General features: G+C 34.5%; 1 protein-coding gene across 3 annotated transcripts in view; it reads left to right on the forward strand.

Moving 5' to 3' along the window:
- The window catches only part of PIBF1 (progesterone immunomodulatory binding factor 1), a 126,175-nt gene that overhangs the window by 49,642 nt on the left and 51,209 nt on the right, over positions 1 to 25,324 (forward strand). For 2 of the 3 annotated variants that reach the window (XM_085309499.1, XM_085309500.1), the window contains exon 12: positions 24,947 to 25,112. In XM_085309499.1, the coding sequence (XP_085165625.1) occupies positions 24,947 to 25,112 (166 nt within the window). The remainder of the gene's footprint in view (positions 1 to 24,946; positions 25,113 to 25,324) is intronic. The other variant, XM_085309501.1, reaches the window with a different exon arrangement.

The raw sequence follows: 25,324 nt of genomic DNA on the forward strand, positions 1-25,324 counted from the left end.
GTGCCTCAAAGTATTTCAGAAGCAAAAAATTGCCATAGCTTATGCAGGTTCTTAGTCGCAAGATAAATATTCATATGGACATCATAGCCAGGTGATCAACTTATTGAACGTAGGTCACCTCTTTTTCCATCAAGTCACAGTATAATTGTAGAAATAAGCATACTAGAAATATAACTTAGGTTCTTTTGAGGTGAGGCAAGTATTCTATCTACATAGATAGAATAAGCTGGTTAAATTTCAGTTTTATTTTCTTACAGCTAGTCAACTACCTCTTTTCAATACAAAAAGAAACTTAAAGTAGTGCATTTGCTATAAGGTATTTGCATTATCAAAGTGTACAGATGAACAGAAAGTAGCTTATGTTTTCCAGGTTAGAAAAGAGCTACCTTATGGCAATTTGTTTGCTGGCCATTTCTCCCTTCTCTTCCCCCCCCCCTTGTTTTTTTTTCATAAATAATCAACTGCTGCTTTTGTACTTCATCTCAAATGGTTATCTGTTTATACAGAATTGTACTAAACAGTTTTAGTTTATCCATTAAAGTAAGCAAAAATGATAATTGCAACCTTTTTACTGCTGAATTGCTATCTCTTGTCAAAAGTCATTTGTGAATCATTTTAAAATATACTCTTTACATTTATCTTTGTAAGTCTCTTTTGTAATGCCAGCTGTCTAAATCTGTTCATAAACTTCAGTTAAAAGAAACATATTTTCCATGATTATTTTAAAATATAATGTTTACTGGAAGGGAAGTCTAGTGAATTCCCACAGATGAAGTGTGAGTGCATTTCTCCCACTTGTAAATGAATTCTTATTTCCTACAGCACATATTCTGGTACTACAATGAGTCATTTTCAATATGTTTTAGTTTAGCTTCTAAAACATCTAAAAACTTGGCAGATACATRTTAATGAATGCTACATCGAGTGTTAGAAACTGCTTCCAAGTAATATTTTGCTAATATGTTGACTGTGAATAGATCTTTTAGAGTGCAAAGTGTCCTTTCGATAAGCCTAAAAGCATTTGCACAGTTTTGTTTCCTTAATTTCATTATTCAACCTTAGTATATTTTGTTTTAACCATTCTGTAAAATAAAGAGATTACTTTTGTAAAGGATTCTAAGACTCATAGACAAAAGCATTGTAAATGGAATATTTTAGCCAAGCAAATGATGGATTTCTTTTTGTATGTGAACTGAATTTTGCAGTTTCATGTTGTTTTAGTTTACAGTACAATTTTTGAAACAAATAGTATCATCTGTATTTTAATGATATTTTTATGGTTATATATTCCATTCCACACTTTAATCCATTCCCTAATACGTTACCTTGATGATATAAATATTAGACAGAACTTGAGATGAAGTAGTTAATATGATCAAAAGGAAAATAAGGATGGGATAGGAGGACGTCAAGACCACTAATGAATGGCAACACTGTCACCATTCAAAAGAAACAATGCAATCATAGGTGTTTCATTTGTGATAAAGTTTTTGTTTTTGTTTATTATTTAAAATGTATATATATTTTTAAGATTTCTTGTCCTGGCTACTGGTATCTGGAACATAAGTTTTCAGCTAATCTTAAGAGTAGACATCTATGTGTGGCTGGTTGTATAGCTCAACTGGCTACATCAACTAGAACTCCATTAACTACAGTGGGAGCTTGGATACCTTGCTCAAATATTGACACCTGTGCTTAGGTACATACTTATATTTCTGCACTCTGGATTTGAATTTCACCCTACATTTTTGCAGCTATTGGCAGTATTTTTTATATAATATAATGCACACAACAGGGATTTCTCTGCAAGTCTGTGATTATTCCCTGTCCCAACTTTAACCATCTGTATGTTGTCTGCAGTGCAACACCATGTTATCAGTAAGTTGTTCTTACTGTAATAACCACCCTTAAAGATCTCTTTTTATTAGGCTCAGAAGAAGATGGGGAAAACATTTAAAATATTTAAAAACTKGGATTGCTTGGATTTTCATTTTGAAAGTTTTCCTGAAATCTCTTTTCCCTTAGTTGTGTGGAGTAACATATATAGGAAACCTACTTCACAATCCTGGTCCCTCACCCCGCCATTGATCTTAAATATATTTAACTTTTATTCGTGGAAAAAGGGGAGAGGCTAGGTTAAGAGATCAAGAGTCTTACTTACTTTGTTAGACAAAGTGCAGTACAATCTCGTTCCATTGTGTGTAAGTTTTGTCAAAATTTCAGAAGGCTGATGATAAGAAAAGAAAAGGTAATAAGGTAGAGGATTGGGAAATACGTAATATACATATACATATAAGGGAATATATATATATGTATATATACAAATATGTGCATATATATATACRTATACATATAAAGAAAAAAGATACAAAAGAGATAGCAGAAGTGAAAATTTTACTCAGATTCATCTGAAGGTAGAATATTTTTCCTACACCTAGGGAAAAATAACCCTAGGCACCAGTACAAGCTGGGGGCTATCCTTCTGGAGAGCAGCTCTGCAGAGAAAGACCAAGTTGACCTTGACCCAGCAACGTGCCCTTGTGGCCAAGAAGGCCAATGGGATCCTGGAGTGCATTGGGAAGAGTGTTGCCAGCAGGTCGACGGAGGTGATCCTGCCCCTCTCCTCAGCCCTGSKGAGGCCTCATCTCTAATCCTGCGTCCAGTTCTGGGCTCCCCAGGACAAGAGAGACATGGAGCTACTGGAGAGAGTCCAGCSTAGGGCTAYGAAGATGATCGGAGGGCTGGAGCACCTKCCCTGTGAGGAACGTCTGCGAGAGCTGGGCGTCTTTAGCCTGGGGAAGAGAAGACTGAGGGAGGATCTTATCAGTGTGTATAAGTACCTGAAGGGAGGGTGTCAGGGGGACGGGGACAAACTCTTTTCAGTTGTCCCGTGTGACAGKACAAGAGGCAATGGGCAGAARCTGAAGCACAGGAAGTTCCGCCTGAGCGTRAGGGGGAATTTCTTCCCTGTGAGAGTGACAGAGCACTGGCMCAGGTTGCCCAGAGAGGTTGTGGAGTCTCCTTCTGTGGAGATCTTCAAGGCCCGCCTGGCTGCAACCCTGTCTACCATGCTGTAGGTGACCCTGCTGATCAGGGAGGTTGGACTAGATGATCTCCAGAGGTCCCTTCCAACCTTACTGATTCTATGATTCTATGTTGTGCATTTTGTAGTGCTCCTTTGGAAGAGTGGTCTAAGCCAAGCAAAGAACAATAATTGCTTTAAGGGATTACGTGGGAGGAAGGGAGGATGTYTTTTGATGATGATAGAATGCGTTTCCTTTTCTGGCCATTCACTTACCTCTGTATAGCTATTCCTACTGGTGGAAGCTGTAAGTTTTAGTGAAGTTAACTAGTTTATATGCATTTTCGTTACTACAATGTGAACATCTTCCAATTACAATGTTTTCCAGATCACTATTTGGCTAGTACTTTACTAGAGCCCTTGAAAATCCCTTCTCAGAGTTCTTAGTTTGTACCACTGTTGGAGAATTGTCTGCTTTCTAAAGTAACTTTTTCGGTCATGCTGTTAGACATGTTATTACTTTGGATGAGTTCAAGCACGAATTTAAGTCCCTATACTGAGATGAAATGAATCATTTCTGTAAGGGGCCTGTTCCTCTCTCTTAATTCATAAAGATAGTGTGTTTGACTAGCTCAGATGTAGATGCTTACATTATAAAAATCTAAAGCTAGATGAGGTGTATCCTACCTGTCATTTTTGACTGAACAGAGTTCAGCATAACCTGGTTTCTGAAATTCACTTTTTGGAGCTTTTACACTTTACCATCATTCTTACTGAATCTTCTTCCCATGGAGAGGTTTCTACATTTAAGCATATATTAAGCATTGATCATAAAATTGAACGATTTTGTTGTGAGGTATGATAAGCTTTGTTATTGGACCCTGATATCCTCCATGRTTAGGAAGGATTTTCAGAGACAGAAGTTCATTGAGATTATGCAGGTGTATGATTGTGATTTTACAGGCCTAGTTAATGAAACCACAGAATGTGAGAAGACAACATCTTCCTTTACAACTTTCAATTTTAGCTGCCTTGCAGATACTCTTAGAAAGTTCACACTCAAATGAAGAGGAGGCATGTATTTGCCTTTAAAAAAAAAAAAAAAAGAAGGGACAGAAAAAATATGTAATGAACCATATTATCTCTTTAATAGAAAAATATGCAAATCTCTTTGGGTCTAAAAGTATGACAGCACTATTAAAATATTTCATAACTCTGGTTAAAATGCAATTCATTATTGAACAGTACAAATTTTGCACATGTCAAGTGTTTTCTGACAGCTTCTCATTTTAGCTGCCTTGCAGATACTCTTAGAAAGTTCACACTCAAATGAAGAGGAGGCATGTACTTACCATTAAAAAAAAAAAAAGAAGAAGGGACAGAAAAAATATATAATGAACCATATTATCTCTTTAATAGAAAAATATGCAAATCTCTTTGGGTCTAAAAGTATGACAGCACTATTAAAATATTTCATAACTCTGGTTAAAATGCAATTCATTATTGAACAGTACAAATTTTGCACATGTCAAGTGTTTTCTGACAGCTTCTCATGCTGATATCTAGAGGCACATTTCACTTGACTAGGCTTCACTGAAGTCTTAGCAATACCTCCTGTTCTCAAGCCCCACCTAACCTCGGAGACACTTAAAATCAGTTTGCACTCCAAGTTGGAGCACATTGAAATAGAGATCCCTGTGCAGGCTCGGAAGTCTCCTGATTTGGAAAGCTAAATGCTTATTTTGATATATTTGCCTGAACTCTGCTTAAGGCCCTGAAGGGCCTATTTGTATTAGATCATGGCTAACTTACTCAAAAGCATTGAGTTCACTCCAGAACGCTGTTAGAAGAGGACATAATGACTAGGCTTGTGTCTTTTGTAACAGCTTAGTGCTTTGAGCTCTTGCCCAGGAAGTTCATGACTGAGGTCCTTTCCCTCCTCATCTCCTGAATTATTTTAAACAGCTTTTGGTGTTACCTGGAAATTAATGTCAATTTGCCCAGAATTACTGGCAGCAAATACTCATGTATATAATGCATGTTTTAAGCAAGGTATCAGAAGAGAGAAAAATTAAATATACTACTTTCTGATTTTGAGAAAGCTAATCTCACAAGTACATGTATTATGAAAATAAAACTAAAGTACAACTTTTAGAAAGACTTTTTTAGCATTAATTACCATTTTGTATTTCTTTTTCCATTAAAAAAATAAATTCTGCAAATGTGCATACTGACAATAAAGAAGTTAAATGCAAGGCTTACAAACATAGCTCTGAGAGAGAGCCTCATGCATCATTGATTGTCTTGCCATCACATGTAACAATCTTTTCATAAGTTAAGCTCTGTCACAGAAGCTATTCTTGGATAGAATTTCAGTATCTGTTCTAAATACATTTTTTCTTGTTTATAACTAGTAATCCTGATGCCAGCATTAGTCTTTAAATATCTGTTATTCTGCCCTCTTTCTCATCTTTTCCACTGCTAATCAGATCTTAGTCAGCCTTTATTTTCCTAGATTGTAGCTTATATCCCTTCTTATGAGACAGAGTCTTTGTTGTCTTGAACGTGCGAGTGGCACTTCTCTGCATCTGTCTTAATCTTGACATAATCTTCCTTCAACACAGCTAACTGGAATTCTGAACCATGCCTCATATAACTTCCCGCAGTACTTTGTACGATACCCTCATTTTCACTAGATATACCTTAACGCTTCCTGGAACTGTATTTGCCTTTTATAGAGCTGAATTATGTTGCAAGCTTATTTTCTGATCATGTAATGCATCTAAATTCTTTTCCTCACTGCTTTCTGTCTCCAAGCTTCTGGATCCCAATACAAAGAGCCAGTACCTCAGGTTTCCTGGCCCTACCCTAAGTCCTGGTTTGTTTATGCATTCTTTGTTTTTGTGATTGTGCAATTAATGTAAGAATTTTTCACGCTCTTCGGGAAATCAGAGAGGCACATCATTCTGTAAGATGTGCAATGTGGTTGTCTCCAAATATTAACTCTGAGGTACAGCTGACCTAAGTATTGGTATACTCTGCATGGGTACTGTATGTGAGCTACAAATTTCTAAGATACCATTTTAGTCAATGGAAATCTGGTAAGCAGTCAGTAGAGTTTGGAGAGGTGTGTAGCTGAACAACTAAAGGTTCCTACTTCAGAGTTGCGAGGAATAGCCCTTTGACTACAGTGACTAGATTTCTGCCAGTCATAGAGGGCACATAATTTGCATGTGGATGCCTAAGGCTTTCTAAACTTAGGTTTAATTGCCTGCATTTGTGTCATAACACCTTGGTCCCTGAGCAAGCAAAATTATGGAGAGTTTAATGTTTTTATTATCCTTCCTTTTCATGCTTCTACTCACAACTCTACAGAAAAGTACTGTCTATAATACTGGATTTGTTTTTCATGTTGATAGAGCATTTCTGTTCTCAGTTTTCTTGAATGTGTGCAGCTGATGTAGTAATAAAATGGTATAGGCAAAAAATGTAATCTTTRCTACAGTAAAGAACATATAAATAGTTCTATCTTGCTGTAGTAAAAGATGATGTCACATGAATGTCAGGGAATCTCTACTAACTTAAGTCGTAAATTTCATAAAGGAAGCATTTGAAGTATTTTAAAATTGGATTTAGCAAAATTTGGTGGATGTAAAATACAGCTATTTAATGTTAGTAAGATAAGAGCAGACTGTTCTTCTGTACTTTTTATTTAGCAGTTACTAGATTTAATTGTAATGAAAATGTTGACTGAGGTTAGTTATGTCTTTTAAATATACGTAAGTTTTAATCACATTTTGTTTGCTAATTACCAGTCACAAAAACTACCCTTCTCTGTTTGTCTTGTTAAACAGAATAAACAACTGATCTGTGAGAATGCCTTTTTAATACACTCCTGCTTTTAAGAAGACAGTAGTATAAATTGTTTTATAAGTTCAAACAGTAGTAAGCATTATGCTCTACAGCATACATCAGAAGAYCGTTTCTTCTCTAAATTAAGTTTTTATATCATTAGATTTTCCTTTCACTTGCCTGTTACCATTTATTATTGCACTGATATGCTATAGCTTGTCTGTGTAATGGTATAGAATTAAACAAGTTTGATCATCACTTCTTAAATTCTCTCTTACGATATTGGTACTTAGTCTTTTTTTCCATAATGTTTGTACTTCCAACAGTTTTGCACTTGCTTTGGCCTTCCTACTCCACTTMCTGCCCTACAAAATAAGTCTTTTTATATTCAGATTAATGCCAGGATGCCAGCAATACAGACTATAATGTATGATTCAGATTACAAATAGTGCATTTATTGGTGTGTCAGTGCACTACTATGGAATGACAAATTCAGACAAGTTTATATATGTAAATGTATGACCATTGAAAAAGTTTATCTTTGTTAATGTCATATGTATGTACATTTGAATATAAATTTTCTCTATTTAAATATAGTTAGAAAAGAGTAATTTATTATTACTGCCACATTAATTCTAACATAATGATCCCTTTAAAAACAATCTTCTGAAATTCTAAATTATTATTTTTTTTGAGAATTAGAACCATGATATATTTCCCAAATAAAAAATAAAATCGTGTATCTACTGAGGGAATATAATGAAGAAGGAAATCTGAAAATAAGAAAATATATATATTTTAAAGGTATCTGAAGTGTGTTTGTGCTAAATGAAAGAATAGTTTTACTGATGTACACTGATGTATATGCATATTTTTCTAGATTTTTAYGAAAATTTTGAGTTTTAGCCCTGCCAACTGAATTTTGCTCAAGATTTCTTCCTTCTCTTATTTTGCTTTTGTCACTTCTTTCCCACTGCAATATGATTTTCAGAAATTTCATCCTTATTGCATATTTCATGTATGCTAATTGCAGTAAAGAACTAATAATAGTTTTAGAAGGCTGTGAGAAAAAGATTTTTTAATCCAGTCCGAAGAGTAGACACTCGATTTTATTATTTAAGCTGGATGGCAAAAAATGGCAACATATTTTCTCCATCATAGAGAGGGGAGAAAAAATGTTTTAAATATTAGAGAGTACTATAGAAAAGCTTCTTTTCTCTCCTTGAGTCATTTCAACACATTAGTTTTCCAATGATCTCACATTTTGCAGCGCTCTTTTACTATTCTTTTGAATGGTCCCAGTTCCTACCTTCTCTTCCCCTTCCCCTTCTTTTTCCCCTTCTGCTTCCCCACATATGGTGATTTTAACTCGGTTAGAAATGCACAATCAGAATTGTAAGTGCCGTTAGAGCCCTTGAGTTCAGAGGAAGAATGGTAGCAGAGTACTGAGGATTGTTCACTTTTCTGGTTGTAATTCAAAGTATAAAGTCTGAATTAAAATATTTGCGATAGTAGTAGTTTTTTTATAGATTAAATCCATAAAATAAATGCCTATACAAGATACAATTCTCCTTCTGATACATCCATTTTATTTAAATACCTCCCTCTCCACAAAGCTTGTGGCCCAATTTTTTGTTAATTAGAGTATCAAATACTGTAGTAGACTGTTTATTAATCACATTGCATGCCTTATTTGATCATGATATGAGAGATGCATTGAATTTCTTTAAACACATGCTTTAGATTCCTATAGACCCGTAGTACAGTTGTTGAACATACCCTGCATTTTTAAAGAAGCAAAAAAAAATTGCTCGCATTCATAAAAGTACTTGCTTCCAAGCCAAGAATGACAGATGCTCTTACAACTGAGAAATGAAGTGTTTTAGGTAATCACTCAAATGGTAGGTAACTTAGGTCAAAGTAAAAAAGTGAATTTAAGATGCCTTTATATAGTTTGGACATAAGRGTATTTGAGGTGTTAATGCTGGTTATACAGACTGTCAAGGATTATATTCCCATTCAGTAAATCTGCAAAATCTGAATGAAAGAAATATGTCTGTTTTCTGCTTTTATTAATTTCAAATGCACCTAATTTCTTATAGTCCTCATTTTAAGTAAATRTATTTACTAGAAGTGTTTAATTGTTTGTATTTTTATATTGTAAAGCATGTGTAAATGAACATACCAAGCAATGGTGAAGAAGGGAGTTGTCTGTACATAATCCAAACTTTTGTGGCAGGGGTTTGACTGTCCTGTGCCAAAGCAACATATTTGTCCTATTTTAATGTTGGCATGATCAACTAAAGTCTTTAAATTCATTCCGTATGCTATAGAGGATAATTCAAATGAGAGACTGTAATTTTTAGCAAGAATAAAAGATGTAGAGTAAATAGAAATTTGAACTGTAAAGGAAAATTATTAAATATTTTGAAAAGAAGGAAAATTAAAATACTGAAATACTAAGTTATATAATATTGTATATAACAATGTTGTATCCAGCATTAATATGCAATACTATAGAAATAAAAGAAATATAATGGCACAGAGTCAACAATATAGCACTTAATGTACCAGAAATTCTGGCACACACTACTGAGCATAGATGACTATTTTGGTTTCTGAGACGTTAGTGGTGGTGTGTATATATTCTCTTCCATAAAAATAGATGTTTAAGGGGCAAGGGAGGGAAGCTTATGGCATGGAAATATGTACTTCTCAAATCTGCCAAAGTTGATATCCTCACAAACCTGCAAAAAAGTAGAGTGTGATTCTGAAGTTGTGACAAGCTTTATTTTTTGATTAAGATAAATACTGAGTGTGGTAGTAAAGGGCAAATAACAAATAATTCATTTGACTTTAAGAAGAGATTTACCTTTGTATGTAAACAAGCAGGTCCTGTTGAAGTGCATTTATGATCTGTGACTGGGGACCAGAGACTCAAAAAGAATTTTTCTCTATTTTCTCTAATTTTCTCTCTATTTTAGGAAGCAATTTTAAACTGAGGTAAAGTACTAAATATTTTGTATCTTTCCAGTCTTCCTGTTGCAGGCAGGTTTGAATTAACTTGATATTTTCGTAATACTGTGAAGAGGTGAATTCTTATTGCACATCCCTTACCCATGTATGTCATGTCTTTTGTGGGGAGGACACCTTGTAGTCCCTAGCAATGTAAATGAATATGGAAGAAAGCACTTGAAAGAGAAATAAAAATTGCCTATAACTGTTCTTCAGTGTGTTGGCTTTATGTATGTTCACAGCCCACTATATTCATTGCTTGCCTTTGAACATCCTTTAAAGGTTTTCAGGAGTTCTGAGTTTGAGAAGAACTGAAAATACGGGCAAAACTGACCCTTTTCAAAAGAACAGTCAAAATATTTGACTGTATCCTGTGAGTATTGCTGAGACAAAAATGCTTTAGTGTTATGTACCTATAAATACTGCATCTTCAAAAACAGTTGTCAGTCTTTCTTGTTTTCTAAAAGAGTGACTCCATCTTGAATTCAGACAAGTTGAGCTATTAGCCTAATAAGTGGTTTAGGTTGAGCAGTAGTTGTCTGCTTCCAAGCTGGTTCAGACTTTAATAGTAATAACAATGGAATGCTGAGAATGAAGCTGAGAGTGGAATAAGGTTAAAAATAGTACGAAAAAATATTAAACACCTCCATCTATTTAAACKAATTTTGAAGTACCCATGTAATAAAGGCAGAATAATTACACATCACACAAAAAGTAAGCTTAACTGAAGTACAGTAGTAACTAGACTTTTTTAATCATGACCTAAATATTCACACACAATTGATAACTAGAATGGTCAGGCAGAAGTGCAACAGTTCATTCTTCAAATTTGAAAGAAAAATGAACCTTTCCTATCTATATCTAGGTCTCCATTACACACAAATCTTTCATGTAAACCATAGGAAAACAAAGGACTACAGCTGTATTTTAAGATGCTGTTCTGTGAATGGATTACTTTATGATTATCAAAGGAATAATGTTAGCAGTATGGCAATGTTAGCAACTTTTCGACTTTTGTTCAGTGAGTACAAGCATTGGATCTTCATTAGTTGCTTGACAGTTTTGGAGCTCCTAACAGAAAGATGGATCTTAACAAGAATGGAATAATACAAGCACTGAAAACACAGAGTAGTAGGAGCTTTCTCTTCCTATCGTATGATAARAAGATGTCCAGTCTGATAAGTCATAGTCAAAAAGTTAAAAAGAGAAGGTTATTTGTATAYATCTGTATGGACTCAAGTGGGATAGGGAAAATTTGAAGATGAATAGAATATTGCCTACTAGTCCCATTAGGTGGTGGTGGKGGGGGACAAAAACCCAGAGATCCATTTTCACATCCCTCACAAAAAGGAGAAAGAAAATGATATTTCTCAGACGTAGTTATTGTAGCAAAGATTGTGATAGATGAGCTGAAGAAAGAATTTTGTGAAAAGTGAGAGAGTGGAGAAAATCAGAGATAAAATACAGAAATGAAGCCAAAAATACATCCAGGAGAAAAGAGCTGTACATAACTAGAGGAAGCAGAGATGCAGAAAACTAGACAAGACTATGTGCACTAAAACAAATTCTTTTTATTGTGTCTCTCAGAAGACTAGTGATTATATCGCATCTACACGTCTTCTTGGCAGATGTGCTTCAAACTTTTATTGCAAATTATATTATTAAACCTATTRGTATCCCCCAAATTCATAAATTCTGACTTCCTATTCTCCTTTTCCAACCTAAATTTTATTTTCTATTTTTAATTGCCTCCTACAATACTGTTCCCTTGAAATGAATAGGTTTCTAAGAAAGCTGTGTTGAGGCAAAGTTCTGTCAGTCTATAAAATTTTTGTTAAACTTGTCAGTTGTCTGACAAAATATGGGAAAGTAAAATGATCTAAAAACAATTCTCTTGAAGAATGGAGACAGATTGGGGTTCATCTTTAAAATTAAATGATTTTTAAAAACAGTTACTTCATTTTTAAGTAATTTCTATTTTCATTTTGCACACCTTAGCAGTTACTTAGGGATAATTTAATAACTAAAGAACTTCTGTTTTGGAATAGGCTACTATTTAGAAAATTTATRTTCATGAGATGTTTTTCTGCATAGAAATTAAGATAAAGGAGATTATTTTATTAGTGTTACAAACAGCAAGGTAATGTTCAGGTTTCATTTAGGACTCAAATCTTTTAAGAGTTTGCAGAATGTCAGAATTTGTACCCTTTGTGACTGCACCACTTTGTTTTGAGTTGAAAGAATGCATTCCATATTCTCTTAGGCTATTGAGGCTATTATCTAAGCATATTTCTTATTTTTGATTAGATCTTCAAAAGATTCTGATTTAAAGAAGTTGCGCAATTCAAGAAAATAATTTTTAGAAGCAATATGTTTCATATCTACATAATGACATACATACCTATCTACAACTTAAGAGCAGTCGTAAACCAACCGGTGCACAATATTTTATTATTTGATAGTTGTCTCTAAAACTGAAATGCAGTTGATGGAAGCGCTCCCTTGTTAAAATCAGTATGTCTACTTTGTTTTACCAGTTCATTATAATGTTAGTGTGATTTCAGTTACTATCCCTGTCCAGGAGAGGCTATTTCACAGGTCTTAGAGTTGAAAGAAGAATGATRCAATAATGTTCCACTATCCATTGCTTGTCTGTTTGTCTGTCTGTCACTTTGGTGTCCTTTGATCATGTGATACTCTCCTCTGATAACTGTTACCATTACTGCCTTTCTGTCCTTTGGTCTTCTACCAAAAACTTCCCTGACCTATGCAGTTGTATTGAAGCATGTCTGATGACCTGCGTTTTGCTTAACAGAACTTAAGTTTTGTGAGACACATGAAAATCCATATATTTATGGACTTTTTTTTTCAGTATAGTATTTATGTTAAAACAACTGCTGGGAGCACAGATACAGCAGTCTACATTACACAATTTTTAATATCTTTAAATATTTTAGTAACTTTTATGTAGCACCCAAATGCTAATAGAAATATGCAGAGCATCTTGTGTTTGGATACATGTCATGCCTCTTGTGTTTGAAAGGACCAAAGTGGTCTTTGTAAACAGCAAGCACAGCACCAGCCAGCAGTGTGCGCTGGTAGCAAAGAAGGCTGACAGCATTCTAGGATGTATTAGCAGGAGGTTTGAGTACTCTGAGGGAAGTGGTTATTCYTCTTTACTCAGCAGTATGAGATTGTATGTGGAGCAGTGTCCTATTTTGGGCTACTCAGTACAAGAAGTGGACTGATCAACTGGAGTGAGGGCCACCAGGATAATCGAGGTTGGAGCACTTGCCCTGTGAGGAGAAGCCGAGAGACTGGCGCTTGTTCAGCCTGGAGAAGAGATTGCTGCAGAGGACCTAACAGTAGCCTGTGGTGCCTACAGGGAGGTCAGCAAGAAGAGGGAGCCAGGCTTTTCACTGCGGTGCAGAGACAATGGACATCACTTGAAACAGAGGAAGTTCAACGTAGTATAAGGAAAAACATTTTTCATCACTAGGACAGTCAAGCGTCTCCCAGAGAAGTTGTGCAGTCCCCATCCTTGTGGATTTTCAATAACTGACTGGATAAAGGCCTGATTTGATCTCATAGCTGATCCTGCTGTGAGCAGGATGTTGGATGACCTCCCTCCTGATGTCCTTCCAACTTGAATTATTCAGTGATTCTATTTTACATTTGCATTACTTAGATCTTGTTTTTGTAAGTAGTGTTATCGGGAAATAAATGGAAAATTATGCTTTAGGGTAGTGACCCCATGTATTTAAATTCCATGTATTTCTTAAGTCTATGCAAATACCCCCCTTCTATTACATTAATTCCTACGGGGAAAATTGCTTCGCTATCCATGAGATTACTAACTATGCCACTCTCAGGAACGCATCCTTGACAGATAAGAAGGTATGCCTGTACTTTGACCTCTGTTTATCATGGAATGAAACCTGTTATGGGTGATATAAAGGACATACCAATCACTTGCAAAATTATGGCAGTTTGAACCCTAACCTTCTGACCTACTCCACCAGACTTTCTGTGAGGAAAATGGTGAGAGAACCAGTCTCTGATACAGTAGTTACATACATCTTTTCTCTCTTAGTTGTCAAAGGAGCTTTGTCTGATGGTTTCCCAGTTTTGTCCTACCTCAAAAGATTGTCAGTGCTTCCTCATTTCTCTCYTGGTCCTCTTCTGGGAAGCTTCAATGATGACATTCCCTTTTCTTTTTTTCTCCTAGCTGATCATCCCCAAACCTCCTTTTTATCATTATTTAGAATACAGTTTTAGTTTTGATTTTATTAATTGCATGCAATAGTTACATTTGGTATTAAGAACTTAAAGATCTGTGTGTTCATTTCTAACTGGTAGTGTTTTAAGTGTATGACATTCCAGTCATTCTTCTTCTGTTTGTGACTGTCTGTTTTCAGCACTTTTAGCATTTTATTTGTTAAAAGGGCAGAGACCTTTCGTTATTGCTGTTGTCACTTATCTGTCATTGTATCAGGTGTCTTACACTGAATTTTTTTGCCTTCTTCCCTTGATAGATTTAGAAACTGAACAGTGATTACTTTCTATTAAGCATGGTTTTGCTATTTCATTAAGCGTATTACTTTTTATTAAGCCTATTTATTAGGCATATTTGCTTTTATTGAACATATTTTGCATGGATATTTAAGCATAATTTGCATAAGATTATTTTCATGTATTTCCTGTTAGTTAAATCAGAGAAATAGCAGCATATGCAAGAAAGCATATACAAGAATAACAGTGCTAATCTAGAAGGCAGATTACGGAAATTTGTCTTTCTTCTTAAACAGTGTGGAATTTGTGATGCTTGTCAAGTGTAAAACATGACCTGAATTTCATGATTCAGACTTATCTTTGTTAATCTTTGTCTAAGTTTGCTCTGAAAGTTTAAGTAGAATTATGTCAGACAAGTTACATTGCCTTTTGCTCAGTAGTAGATTGCGTATAGTTCTACAGCATATCTTTATAGAAGTTACATGACATATTAAGATATTTTTTCCATAATGTATTTGAAATCTGATTTTAAATTTCTGATGTAAACTGCTTATGCAACCTAGTTTGTAGAAAGAGTAGTAAAGTAGTATAAAGATTAGAGATAAAAGGAAAAAAAACTTATTTGCAATTTATATATTGACATGTTGGAAATATGAATCATGTATGTGAATGAAAAAGTTTCCAAACTTTGTCAGCAAAATCATCCAGAGAGTTTATTTCCTTGATTCTCTTGCTGCTTGTCTTAGATATGACAACTATTTAAGTTTTTGGTAACATATTTTTCAGTATCCACAGAGGTTTAAAGTTTGTGTTTTAAGATATTTTTAAAAATACTGATCAAAAATCTACTAGCTATAACAACAAGAGTCTTATGACTCCTTTAGGAGTTTGGGTTTCAAGTATGTGTGTGTATGTATACAAGTATGTGTGCACACACGTATTTGGATGCAGTACTCTTTTTTGCAATGCCAGCATGAGTGTGGATTGATTAACTAAAGAAAAAGAAAAAAGACTATTTCCTAAAGAGCTTACAGTGTATTGGAGGTATTGATTAACTCTTTACCTCAAGAGTCTTCTTCATGTAAATTTGGTGGTTTAGGTATAGTTATATCAAGTTTTCTTCATTATTAAATATTATACTTGTTTCAGCTAGTATTACTACGCTACAATATTGAATGAAAAGAATGTTTGCAAATATGATGAGGGCTAGTAGTGAGCTGAGAGGGTCTATAAAGCTACACCAAAATACACTTGAGCCATTTAGAATTCAAATGCATGTACATATTAACACTCTAACAACTCCCTCAATACTAAATTAGCTTAGTAATTAATAATCATTCTACAGAGAATTGCAAAAAAGACCTGAAAATATTTATTTAACTGAATAGCTGAAGAAAGTTAAGTTTTGTGACTAGTGGAAGAGGAGAGTTTAAAAGGATATCTTTTCATATAGTTCATCAAAGAGGATAAACAAATCTAAGCAAGAGCAAGAGTCTTTGCATGACTGTTAACTGCTTTGTTAGTTTGGTTAAGCTGCAAGAAATAATGTTTGTGATGCAGTAATAAAAATGTAATGAACAACTGTTTTAGTTTCCTAAATCCACCAAATTTGTTGAGATATATTTAATCTACTACAACAGCAGTTTATTTTAACTGTGTTCCAGAATCACAAATACTGTTGTTATGAAAAAATACTTTAAGTAGTAATAGTTATGGAAAAACTAATAATTAGTCTAATGAGGTATGTTTTTGAATTATTCTTGAAATTTTTCAGTAGCTTAATAATTTTGAAAGGCAGAAAAAATGATCAAGATAGAGAATTCTAAGAGTAAGTTATAAATTTGAAATTTAATATAAAATAGGATTAAAGTTGATACCCTTCTTGTTTTTTATTGTAGATGTTTAGATTTCCCATATCAAAACTTCCTACAGTTATACTCAAATTAATTATTTTATATAACARTCTATATACATTATAGGGACTAAATCACAGAATCAGTAAGGTTGGAAGGGACCTCTGGAGACCATCTAGTCCAACCCCCCTGCTCAAGCAGGGTCACCTAGAGCATTTTAGACAGGGYTGCATCCAGGCRGGYYTTGARKATCTCCAGAGAAGGAGACTCCAAAAGCTCTCTGGGCAACCTGTTCTGTCTACTATTCCTTGCCTTTTTGTTGATAAAATACAAAATTCAGTTTTATTAATGCGGCAGTTTTTGCAAGCGCTGAAGTAAACCATGAAATAAAAGTATCAGTTCTTTAAAAAGCTAATCATTTGGGATGCAGTGGGAACTCAAGTAGAGAATAGTGTGTGTAGAAAATTTGACTGAAGACATAAAGAGGTTTTAAGAAATACACTTTATATTTTTTGTGCTATTGGATTAAAATACGTACAACAGACAAAACCATACTGCAGATCAGGAATCCTTTTCAGTCTGTCTCTTCAAAGTAAACTTTAAAAAATTGAAGTATTAATGTCTGTGTACTGACATTATTGTTTAGGCAGTGAGAAGTCTAACTCTGCTTATTTCAGTGCTTGTCCAGATGCATGCTCCACTTCAGTTCTGCATGTTTCTCATACTTTCAAGATTGAAGACCTTTACCATTTTATGTGCTAGTGCAAACAGATGCAATAGATAGCTTTATGTGTCAGGGTATCAGAGCTGTGCCAGAAACAACAGAACCGTTCAGTTTCTTACAAATGCTTTTGGCTTGAGATAGAGCTGGTGGTATCTGCATTCATTTAACTTTGCTAGGTTTTTCCTTTGTTGTTGTTACACTATGTTTTGATTGTTGCCCTGTATTTAAGAGAAGTCTGTGAAGTTGGTATGCCTACCTAGTTTGGTATCTCTTCATTTGGTTTGGGAGAACTTGCTTAAAAATAAATCTCTTATCTTTCTTTGGGGTTATTTTAAGATCTTATTCAAGTGATCTTGTGAGTTGATAATTCTTGCTTTGGATTCACAAATGATATCTCTGTGCCTGCATCTCCAACTACCCGATAAGGTAGTAGTTCTCTGACCAACATGATGTTGGTCATTTATACTGATGATTTCTGTGTTAATATTTTGTAAATTTTACCATAGWTTTGGGATCCACCATCCCCAGAAACGTAAGTGAAGACATATTCGTCTTGACTAAGCCTCTGCCTAGGCAAAGAAAAAAAACAATTATCATTAGAGTCCTAAAAATTAAACTAAGTGGCTGTTCTTTTTATTTTTCTAAAACCAGAAGCCAGAAACCATTTTTTGAGGAGGAGAAAAGTGGAAGTATATCCTATCCCTTATTATATGTTGATTAGTTTCTTTAGACCCTTTCTTTTTGTTAAAGATGTTGTATTAATGTTCTATACTGATAAGTTCAATTACGTTATCTGAGTAAATTTCCCATTTATTTCACTGAACCAAATAATAAAGGCGTAAACTTGATCAAGGTACTGATTAGTGTAAGTAATAACAGGGTAATACCCAGGCGAGTGACTCTCAGCAAATTAAACATGCATCAGCAGCATTGAATTAACACAGAACAGCAACCACATCCTGTTTTATTAAGGAAAAAAAAAAAAAAAAAAAAAAAAAAAAAAAAAAAAAAAAAAAAAAAAACAAAAAAACAAACAGGAGTTACTCATCTTTTATACAATAGTCCAGAAGTAATGGCACTTTTTCAGGAAGTGGGAGACTGAATTCAATGTCCAGTTAAGCTCCAGCATTGCAAGAAAACTCTGCTTGTGAGTGTTTATTATATGATTCCCATGACTGTAGTATAACTATCAAGTACAGGCTAGGCTAGGCTAGGCTAGGCTACGCTGAAGCAGTCCCTACTATTACTCTTGAAGCTGTGTCATGGTGCGGAAAGGAATTTGAGTTTCACAGAGTCAGAGTCAATGAGGAAAAGGTAATATGATTGTGCAGTCCAGAGATGAGAAATTAAACATGGATTTCATGGGTTTCTGTTAGATCCCATCATCGTCTAACAGATACATCTGAATTGTGCAAATCTTTTGGTAGTGTTAATTTTTTGATTTTTGGAGGGATGGAACACCAATCACACTAATGAGGTTTCTCAGGGTTTCCTCTTGAGTAGAATAAAGACAAAGACAAGCAGCTAAAGAAGTCTTTTAGAAGCATAGTAATTCATATTTTAATCCAAGAGTACACAGCCTTTTAAACTTGCTTCTTGCTAGTCCTGTTGTAGTTTCATGAGGAGGAGAACTGTGTAACAGCTACTCTGTTTTTATCTCTGGCATAAGGTACAAGAATACTTGAGAAGTCTGCATGTTTTCACTGAACACTGCAGGCAAAGGTGTCTAGTCTAGGGTAYACTGGAGCCTGCTGAGGTAGAAACAATATATGGGTTCTATGTAATGAAAAGCTTTAGTTATTGCACAGGTGAATTTGGATTTAATTGCCCTGAGATTATTGGTAATATGAAAAATTCAATTTTCTTGCTGAATCTGGATCTTCAGAACTCGCGTTTTTTTACAAACTAGAAGATAGTATATAGAAGTGTTGCCTTCAAGGAAGTTGTTTCAACAGAACGAGGATCAGAGGCCAATATATAACAAACCTTAGAATGCTGCAAAACAGAAAAATCTGCTTTGAAGCAAGCAGCTTTAAACAAAGCTTCTAAGCGTTCTTTCTCAAGCAGATTTTGCTAAACCACATGCAAAAGTACTGTATTTTTAATTACTTGATACGAAGCAAATGTAACATCTGGCAAGAACTTGCATGTTAAATCTTGTTTACCCTATAACATTTAAGCTATACATTTTCTGGAGTGTTTTTAATAGCAATCTAAACCAAGAATACTACTTCTTAGTGTTATTTGGAGAAAATAAATTTTAAGTGAAAACTATTTCAGCAAAGGATTCTTTCATTGTGAAACCATTTGTTGGTGACATACTTCATCCTCTGTTTAATCATTCTGCTCTGAAATCTTTTTTCTTTTGTTGGAGATTCCTTGGTATTAAGTATATTGTTGTTTTAGTCCACACTAGAAGTAATATGATTGATGGAAATTAATGAAGCAATTAATAAATGATATGAAAGAATAGCATGTAAAGGTAGTGTAGCTATCTCTATAAAATACTTGTATTTAAATTAACAACAGTTTTCTTACTTAGAATATAGTGTTAAAATCAACGCTCATTTTGTGAAACTAGACAGATATGTGATGTATCAGATTCATATTCAGTGCTACAGAATGTATTGAATATACATTCTGTATACATACAGAATGAATATTTTATTGCTAAGTGAGCAATAAAAGCATGATCAAAATTCTTACTTTTTCGGTTGCATGGTGCACAGCATGTAAACTGAATTCATGGAAAACTTCTAGCTGTTCAGAAACATGCCAGCCAGTTTTTAGTGCCGAGGATCAAAAAGAGAATCAGTGAAAACAAGATTCTTCAGGTAGCCATGTTTGAACTAGAGTCTCAATTTCCCATGTGTATGGACAGTGTATGTGCAGTCAGTATGTTCGTATAATTTCAGTATGACTGAAATAGATACTGATCAATCTCTAAATTGTTGCTACTGCTTCTGTGACTCCAAGCAGCAAAATGAAGTGTAAGGAAAACTCTGCTCTGTGTTTTCATATTTTGCTTTGGGCTCTTTGGAAGTGAGGAAGCCCAACAGCTGGACTCAACTGCAAAAGATGAGGAAGTTATATAGGGATTTGAATGTGATGGGTGAAAGAATTATGGGTAGGACTTGAGGAAGTATACCAAACTCTGCAGGTGGTACAGGAATAGTGAGAAAATAGACCAGTAGAGGGGAGGRTATGGATATAAAGACAGGAATGGAAACTGAATAGGATAGGAACTAGATGAGAGAAGAAAAGAGGTTCTCCCCAGTAGGAAGAATGTAAATAGAACTGGAAATCAGAGAAATCTGGCCAAGAGCTGAGACAGAGAGAGAAAAAGTCAGGAACATTGGAAGACATGTTGAGGCTGGAAGTGAGAAGAGGTCAGGGAGGAAAAGTGTAATATTTAAGTTTCTCTACGGATTTGGCACTGAACCAGAGTACAGAGGTTTGTACAAATAGGAGAGTATTGTAATTACTCTAAAGAACTTAGACCTGGACCTGACCCATCTGTAGAGTAAGGATGATTTCACAACTTAGGATTTCTTTTTTTTTTTTTTCCTTTCCATTTTTAAACTTGAAAAGTATGTCTAAAACATCTGCTTAAGAGCTGTAGGGTGGGTATAAGAAGTTTGCGAAGTTAGAAAGGGTTGATGCTAAGTTTTGTATAATTTTCATAGGACTTCCTTTGGAAGATGTTTTGTTATGTAGTCTTTACTTGCTTGGCATTCTTTTCTATGAACAAGTTTAATACTAGGAGTTGATTCTTCTTGAATACTGAACTTTATAAACRTAATTGTCTTCTAATGGACTTTATTGTTCAGTTTATACAGTTTTGAGGAATATGGCTGAACATCTCAGGATTTTTGTATGAGATGTGTCATTTGCTTATTCAGATAGTTGGGCCTTTGTAATAAATCAGGGGAAAATAGAGTAATTATTATAACTATAAAGTAATAAAAGTAAAAGCAATAACAGGAAATATTTTATCAGAATTATAATAATTAGTGAATTAAAAAAAGTGAAAATCATTTTTAATAATTATTTATTCTGTCCAGTATAATCAGAATCAAAACGACTTGATAAGTTACAATAGGTACTTCCTTAAACCGGGCTATTCTTAATCCTGTCTTGCACATAGTCATATTTCACTAATGCCCATTTCACAGCTAATAAAGGTCGATGTGTTATATGTCAGACCTAGATGAGCTTACTACCATCCTGTGTTCTGTTAGCGCACTTTCTTCAGAGAAGGTGAATATTTGGAGGAGTGTTTATTCTTCATAATATGAAGAAAATATGTATATATAYACATAGGGACATACATGAAAGTTGATTTTGCGATGATTTTACAATGAAATCCTTCAGTTTATAGTCACTGTATGATATTTCTAAAAGTTATTTTATCATTATCCACCGAYTGCAAAAATAAACTCATTTTTTATAGAAGAATCTTAAAACCATCCTTACAAACCAAACAGAGCTTAAATTCTGAATAGTCTCTTTTCTACTTTACTCTAAAAGTACTCTTACTCTAAAAATAACTTTTTCGATAATCAACCTTTCTGATAACTGTTGTGTCAGTCTCCTTCAGAAACTTCAGGCTTTCTTTACTGGTCATCCTGATGGCACAGAAATATGATGAAGTTCAGATCACATTCCAAGCGTGTTCTTCTAGTTTTTTGCACTTTTTCATTGGCTTAATATGTAGTTTAACTTTCATTAAAAACTCCCATTCTTTTAGAGATTATCTAGGTAGATTAAGGAATGTGTTTTGCTTTATGATACATGACTGTATGTATGCACATGCATACACATGCTTGTGCTGAAATAGCAGCCAAGTCTTGTGTTTGCTGGCCTAGTAACAGCAAATATGACAAAGAAACTGTTGACAAAGAAACTCTTAACAATGCTACACTAGAGGATTTACTAGAGAGGTCAAAAGAAAACTGTTTTAGCTAACAAAAATTTTTCCTCTAGCAACTCCAGGAAAGTGGCAAATGTCATTAAAGGAAGTGTAGATTTCCATATTACAAGCAAAAATGAAAATGAATGTAGTTATATCTTGTCAAGATTGTATATAAAACTGTTATATGTTACTAGTCATGGACTGCACCGTAACAGTATTTGTTTCAAAAATCATTGCTGGTGTAATGCACATTAGAAAATTAGTCTTCATAACGTCGCCAGTACATTATGAATCATTCGTATGTAAGCTACTTAAAATTTACAGTACCAGAATTTCTGAACTACCGTTCATGGTTGTATTGATAAGCATGCTCTGGAAGCACACAATGCATTGAGTTACGGAATTAGCAGAAGAGTATGGATGCATTATCTGTGCCTGTGCATATGTTTGCAGTGTGTAAGCTCTGTACAGAACAGATCATTAAACCTCAGACCATTTCAGGTTCAGGAGCAGTCTACAGAAAGACAGCATCTTTTTTCTTTTTTTTTTTTTCTGTAGAGGTACACGGCATGAATTTTTTACTGCTAGTAAATAAATACGACTTCTAGATAAATTTCATTGTACATTGCATTGCACGTCAGGTGACTGGATGACATGCTTTTTTGTGAAGACATGCTCGTCTTGTAACAGAACAGTCTTCTCAGACTTGTAACAATGTGAATGGCGGAACAGATTTACTGTCATGTCTGCAGCCTATCACGTACAAAGTGTGCAGAATGTTACAGCATTGAAGCTGGTTTTGTGTGATAAAATGAAAATAGGAACATACAGTCAATGAGCAATGTTAAAATGCTTAMAGCATCAGCACTTGAAGAGCAGCCTAAAGCAATGCAGAATTGACAGCAGTAATTGCTACTAGATGGATAACTGGCATTTAGCGGTTTGAGTGCACTACTTCTATTTGAGAAGGAATGTCATGCTAATATTGAAGAAAAAAATATTATTTTGACAAGAGCAATGTTTTCATGAGTTCGGTAGGTGGAGTTTCCAATCTGCTCATGCAGCCTGTGTGGGAACAGGCTGTGGTTCATGCATTGAATCATATTGCATTATTTACTCATAAACGAATATCTACGGAGTGGCTATAGAGGACATCATAATGGCACATTTTTGTTCCATTCAGGTTAATTCCAGTGAAAATTGCTTCCTCTGTGCCTTAGAAAGATTCCTACATCTGAAATGCTGAAGGAAAATATTTGGAGTAACATCGTTGTTTGATTAAACAGTATCAGTCCTACCTAATAAAGATCAGCTGCTTAACAGAGTTGAATTGTGTTGCAATGGCTATTTAACAAATGACATTTAACGTAACAGCTGTATAGGGTTAGAATTAAAGTTTAGTTATCATTTTAACAATTTGTTAAGTGACTTAGCGTGAGAAGTACTGTCTTGCATTTAATAGTTGTCAAAGGATTTATTTTCTTCGAGTTTGTTCACTGGCCTCGAGTGTTGATTTTCAACATCCACAGCATCCGGTCGCAAGGAATTTCACAGCTTTCGTGATATACTCTGTGAAGAATGACTTCTTTGTTTATATTCTGCATCTGCTAGCTTCATTAGATGTCTCCTCATTCATCCTTTTGAAAAATACAGTGAATAATTGATTCTATTTCCCTCTCCTTGCCGCTCATGATGGTACTGGCTTCTGTTATTTCTCCCTTCTCCCTAGGCCATCTCTTTTCCAAGCTGTAGAGTCCTAGCTTGTTTAAATAATTTCTTCCATACAGTGCCACTATATAATTGCATGATGTTGCCAGTTGTCAAAGGTAATCCTTATTACTCTTCTCTGACCCTTTACCAGTTCTATTACTTCTTTTTGAAGTGAAGTACTAGAACTCTACTGAGCATTCAGTATGCAAGCAACATCATGGCGCTGTAAAGCGACACAATGATTTCTRTGTTTTATTTATTCCTTTCATAGTAATTCCTCAGAAGTTGCTTTTGGCCATTGTTGAAAACTGAACTGATTTTTTCATGCACTTAATATCATCCCAAGATCACGTTCCTGAGTGGTAATGGTCAGCTAGGAGCTCATTATTTATGTGTATAGTTAGAGCAATTTTTTTCTACTTGTGACTTACTTTGCATTTATCTACTTTGAATTTCGTACACTATTTAATGCTCAGTTTCGTAAGGTTCTACTGGTCTTCACATCAGCCTTGTTTTCACAGTTTAGTAATTTAGTATYTCATCAGCAAAATTTCAGCCCTTTTTTTTGAGATTGCCTATAAATATAATGAGCAGAGCAGTTGAAATCTACTAAGTGGAGCAGTATTTATCTGTGACCTATAATTACCTTATAGATAAATATTCAATATTACTTTCAGTAATCAATATTTTATGCATATGAATCTTACTTCATTTCTGCTTTTTGAGAGTCCTTGTACCTATGATTTTGAATGATTATGAGAATTAAGAAACCATTGTGGTCTAATTTTTCTTTATATCTTTGGGTAGGAGAAAAAGTAATTTAGGGATAACCATAATATCCCAAAAGAGATATGCAGCCTTGATACTGCTGAGSTCTAATACCACTTTTTACCATGTACAGCAAGGGCTGGTGAATACAGGAGACAGGTCATCTTGGTATCTCACAGTGCATCTCCTTCATGTCTTCTGAAAGATTTCAGTGTTGTACATATGCAATGTATGCATTTGTGTACCCAGAATGAAATTCCTGTTAATGCAACAATTTTCAAAAATAAGATATACTGTAAGGTCATTTTCATTTGATTCTGTGTTAAGCACATACTCAGCAAAGCCAGGGACTTAATTTTCCGCTCTTCTGTCCTTTGTTGTCATTATAGTATTAAATTTTTGAAAAGGGTTTCCAAATGTAAGTGACAGTAGTTAGATATGCTAATATTTATTAAACTTCTAAAAATAATGTATTCATTTCTGAAATGTATAACGTGTGGTGAACAGAACTAACATACAAGATCTACAAGTATTCTAATTTTTTTTTATTTTTGAATCATCTTTTTTTTTTTTAGGTATAGACAAATGCAACTTGGCACAGAAAGCAAAGTAGCTGAACTTCTTCACCAAAGTAAGTTAAAGTCCTTTGAAAGTGAACATGTTCAACTCATGCAGCAAGAAACAGCTAAGAATCTTTCACAGTGCCAGATAGAATGTGAGAAATATCAGAGAAAACTGGAGGTATGTTACAGAGAAACACTTTACTGGGTATTATGTAGTCCTATTCAGTTAGAGTTTGAAATGGAAAAAGCTTGGAGAAAAAGCAACAAAGAGCAAACGTGGTTGAGGYAGTATTTCCACCAAGTTCTACGGAAACAGAATCTAATAACCGAGTTTATTGAACTTGACCAGTTCAGTGGAAAACGAGATTCAGGGGAGAGGAAGAAGACAAA

The sequence above is a fragment of the Rhea americana genome, unplaced genomic scaffold (genome assembly GCF_003343005.1).
Source record: "Rhea americana isolate MKP2758 unplaced genomic scaffold, rheAme1 scaffold_3, whole genome shotgun sequence".
In the NCBI taxonomy this organism is placed as follows: domain Eukaryota; kingdom Metazoa; phylum Chordata; class Aves; order Rheiformes; family Rheidae; genus Rhea; species Rhea americana.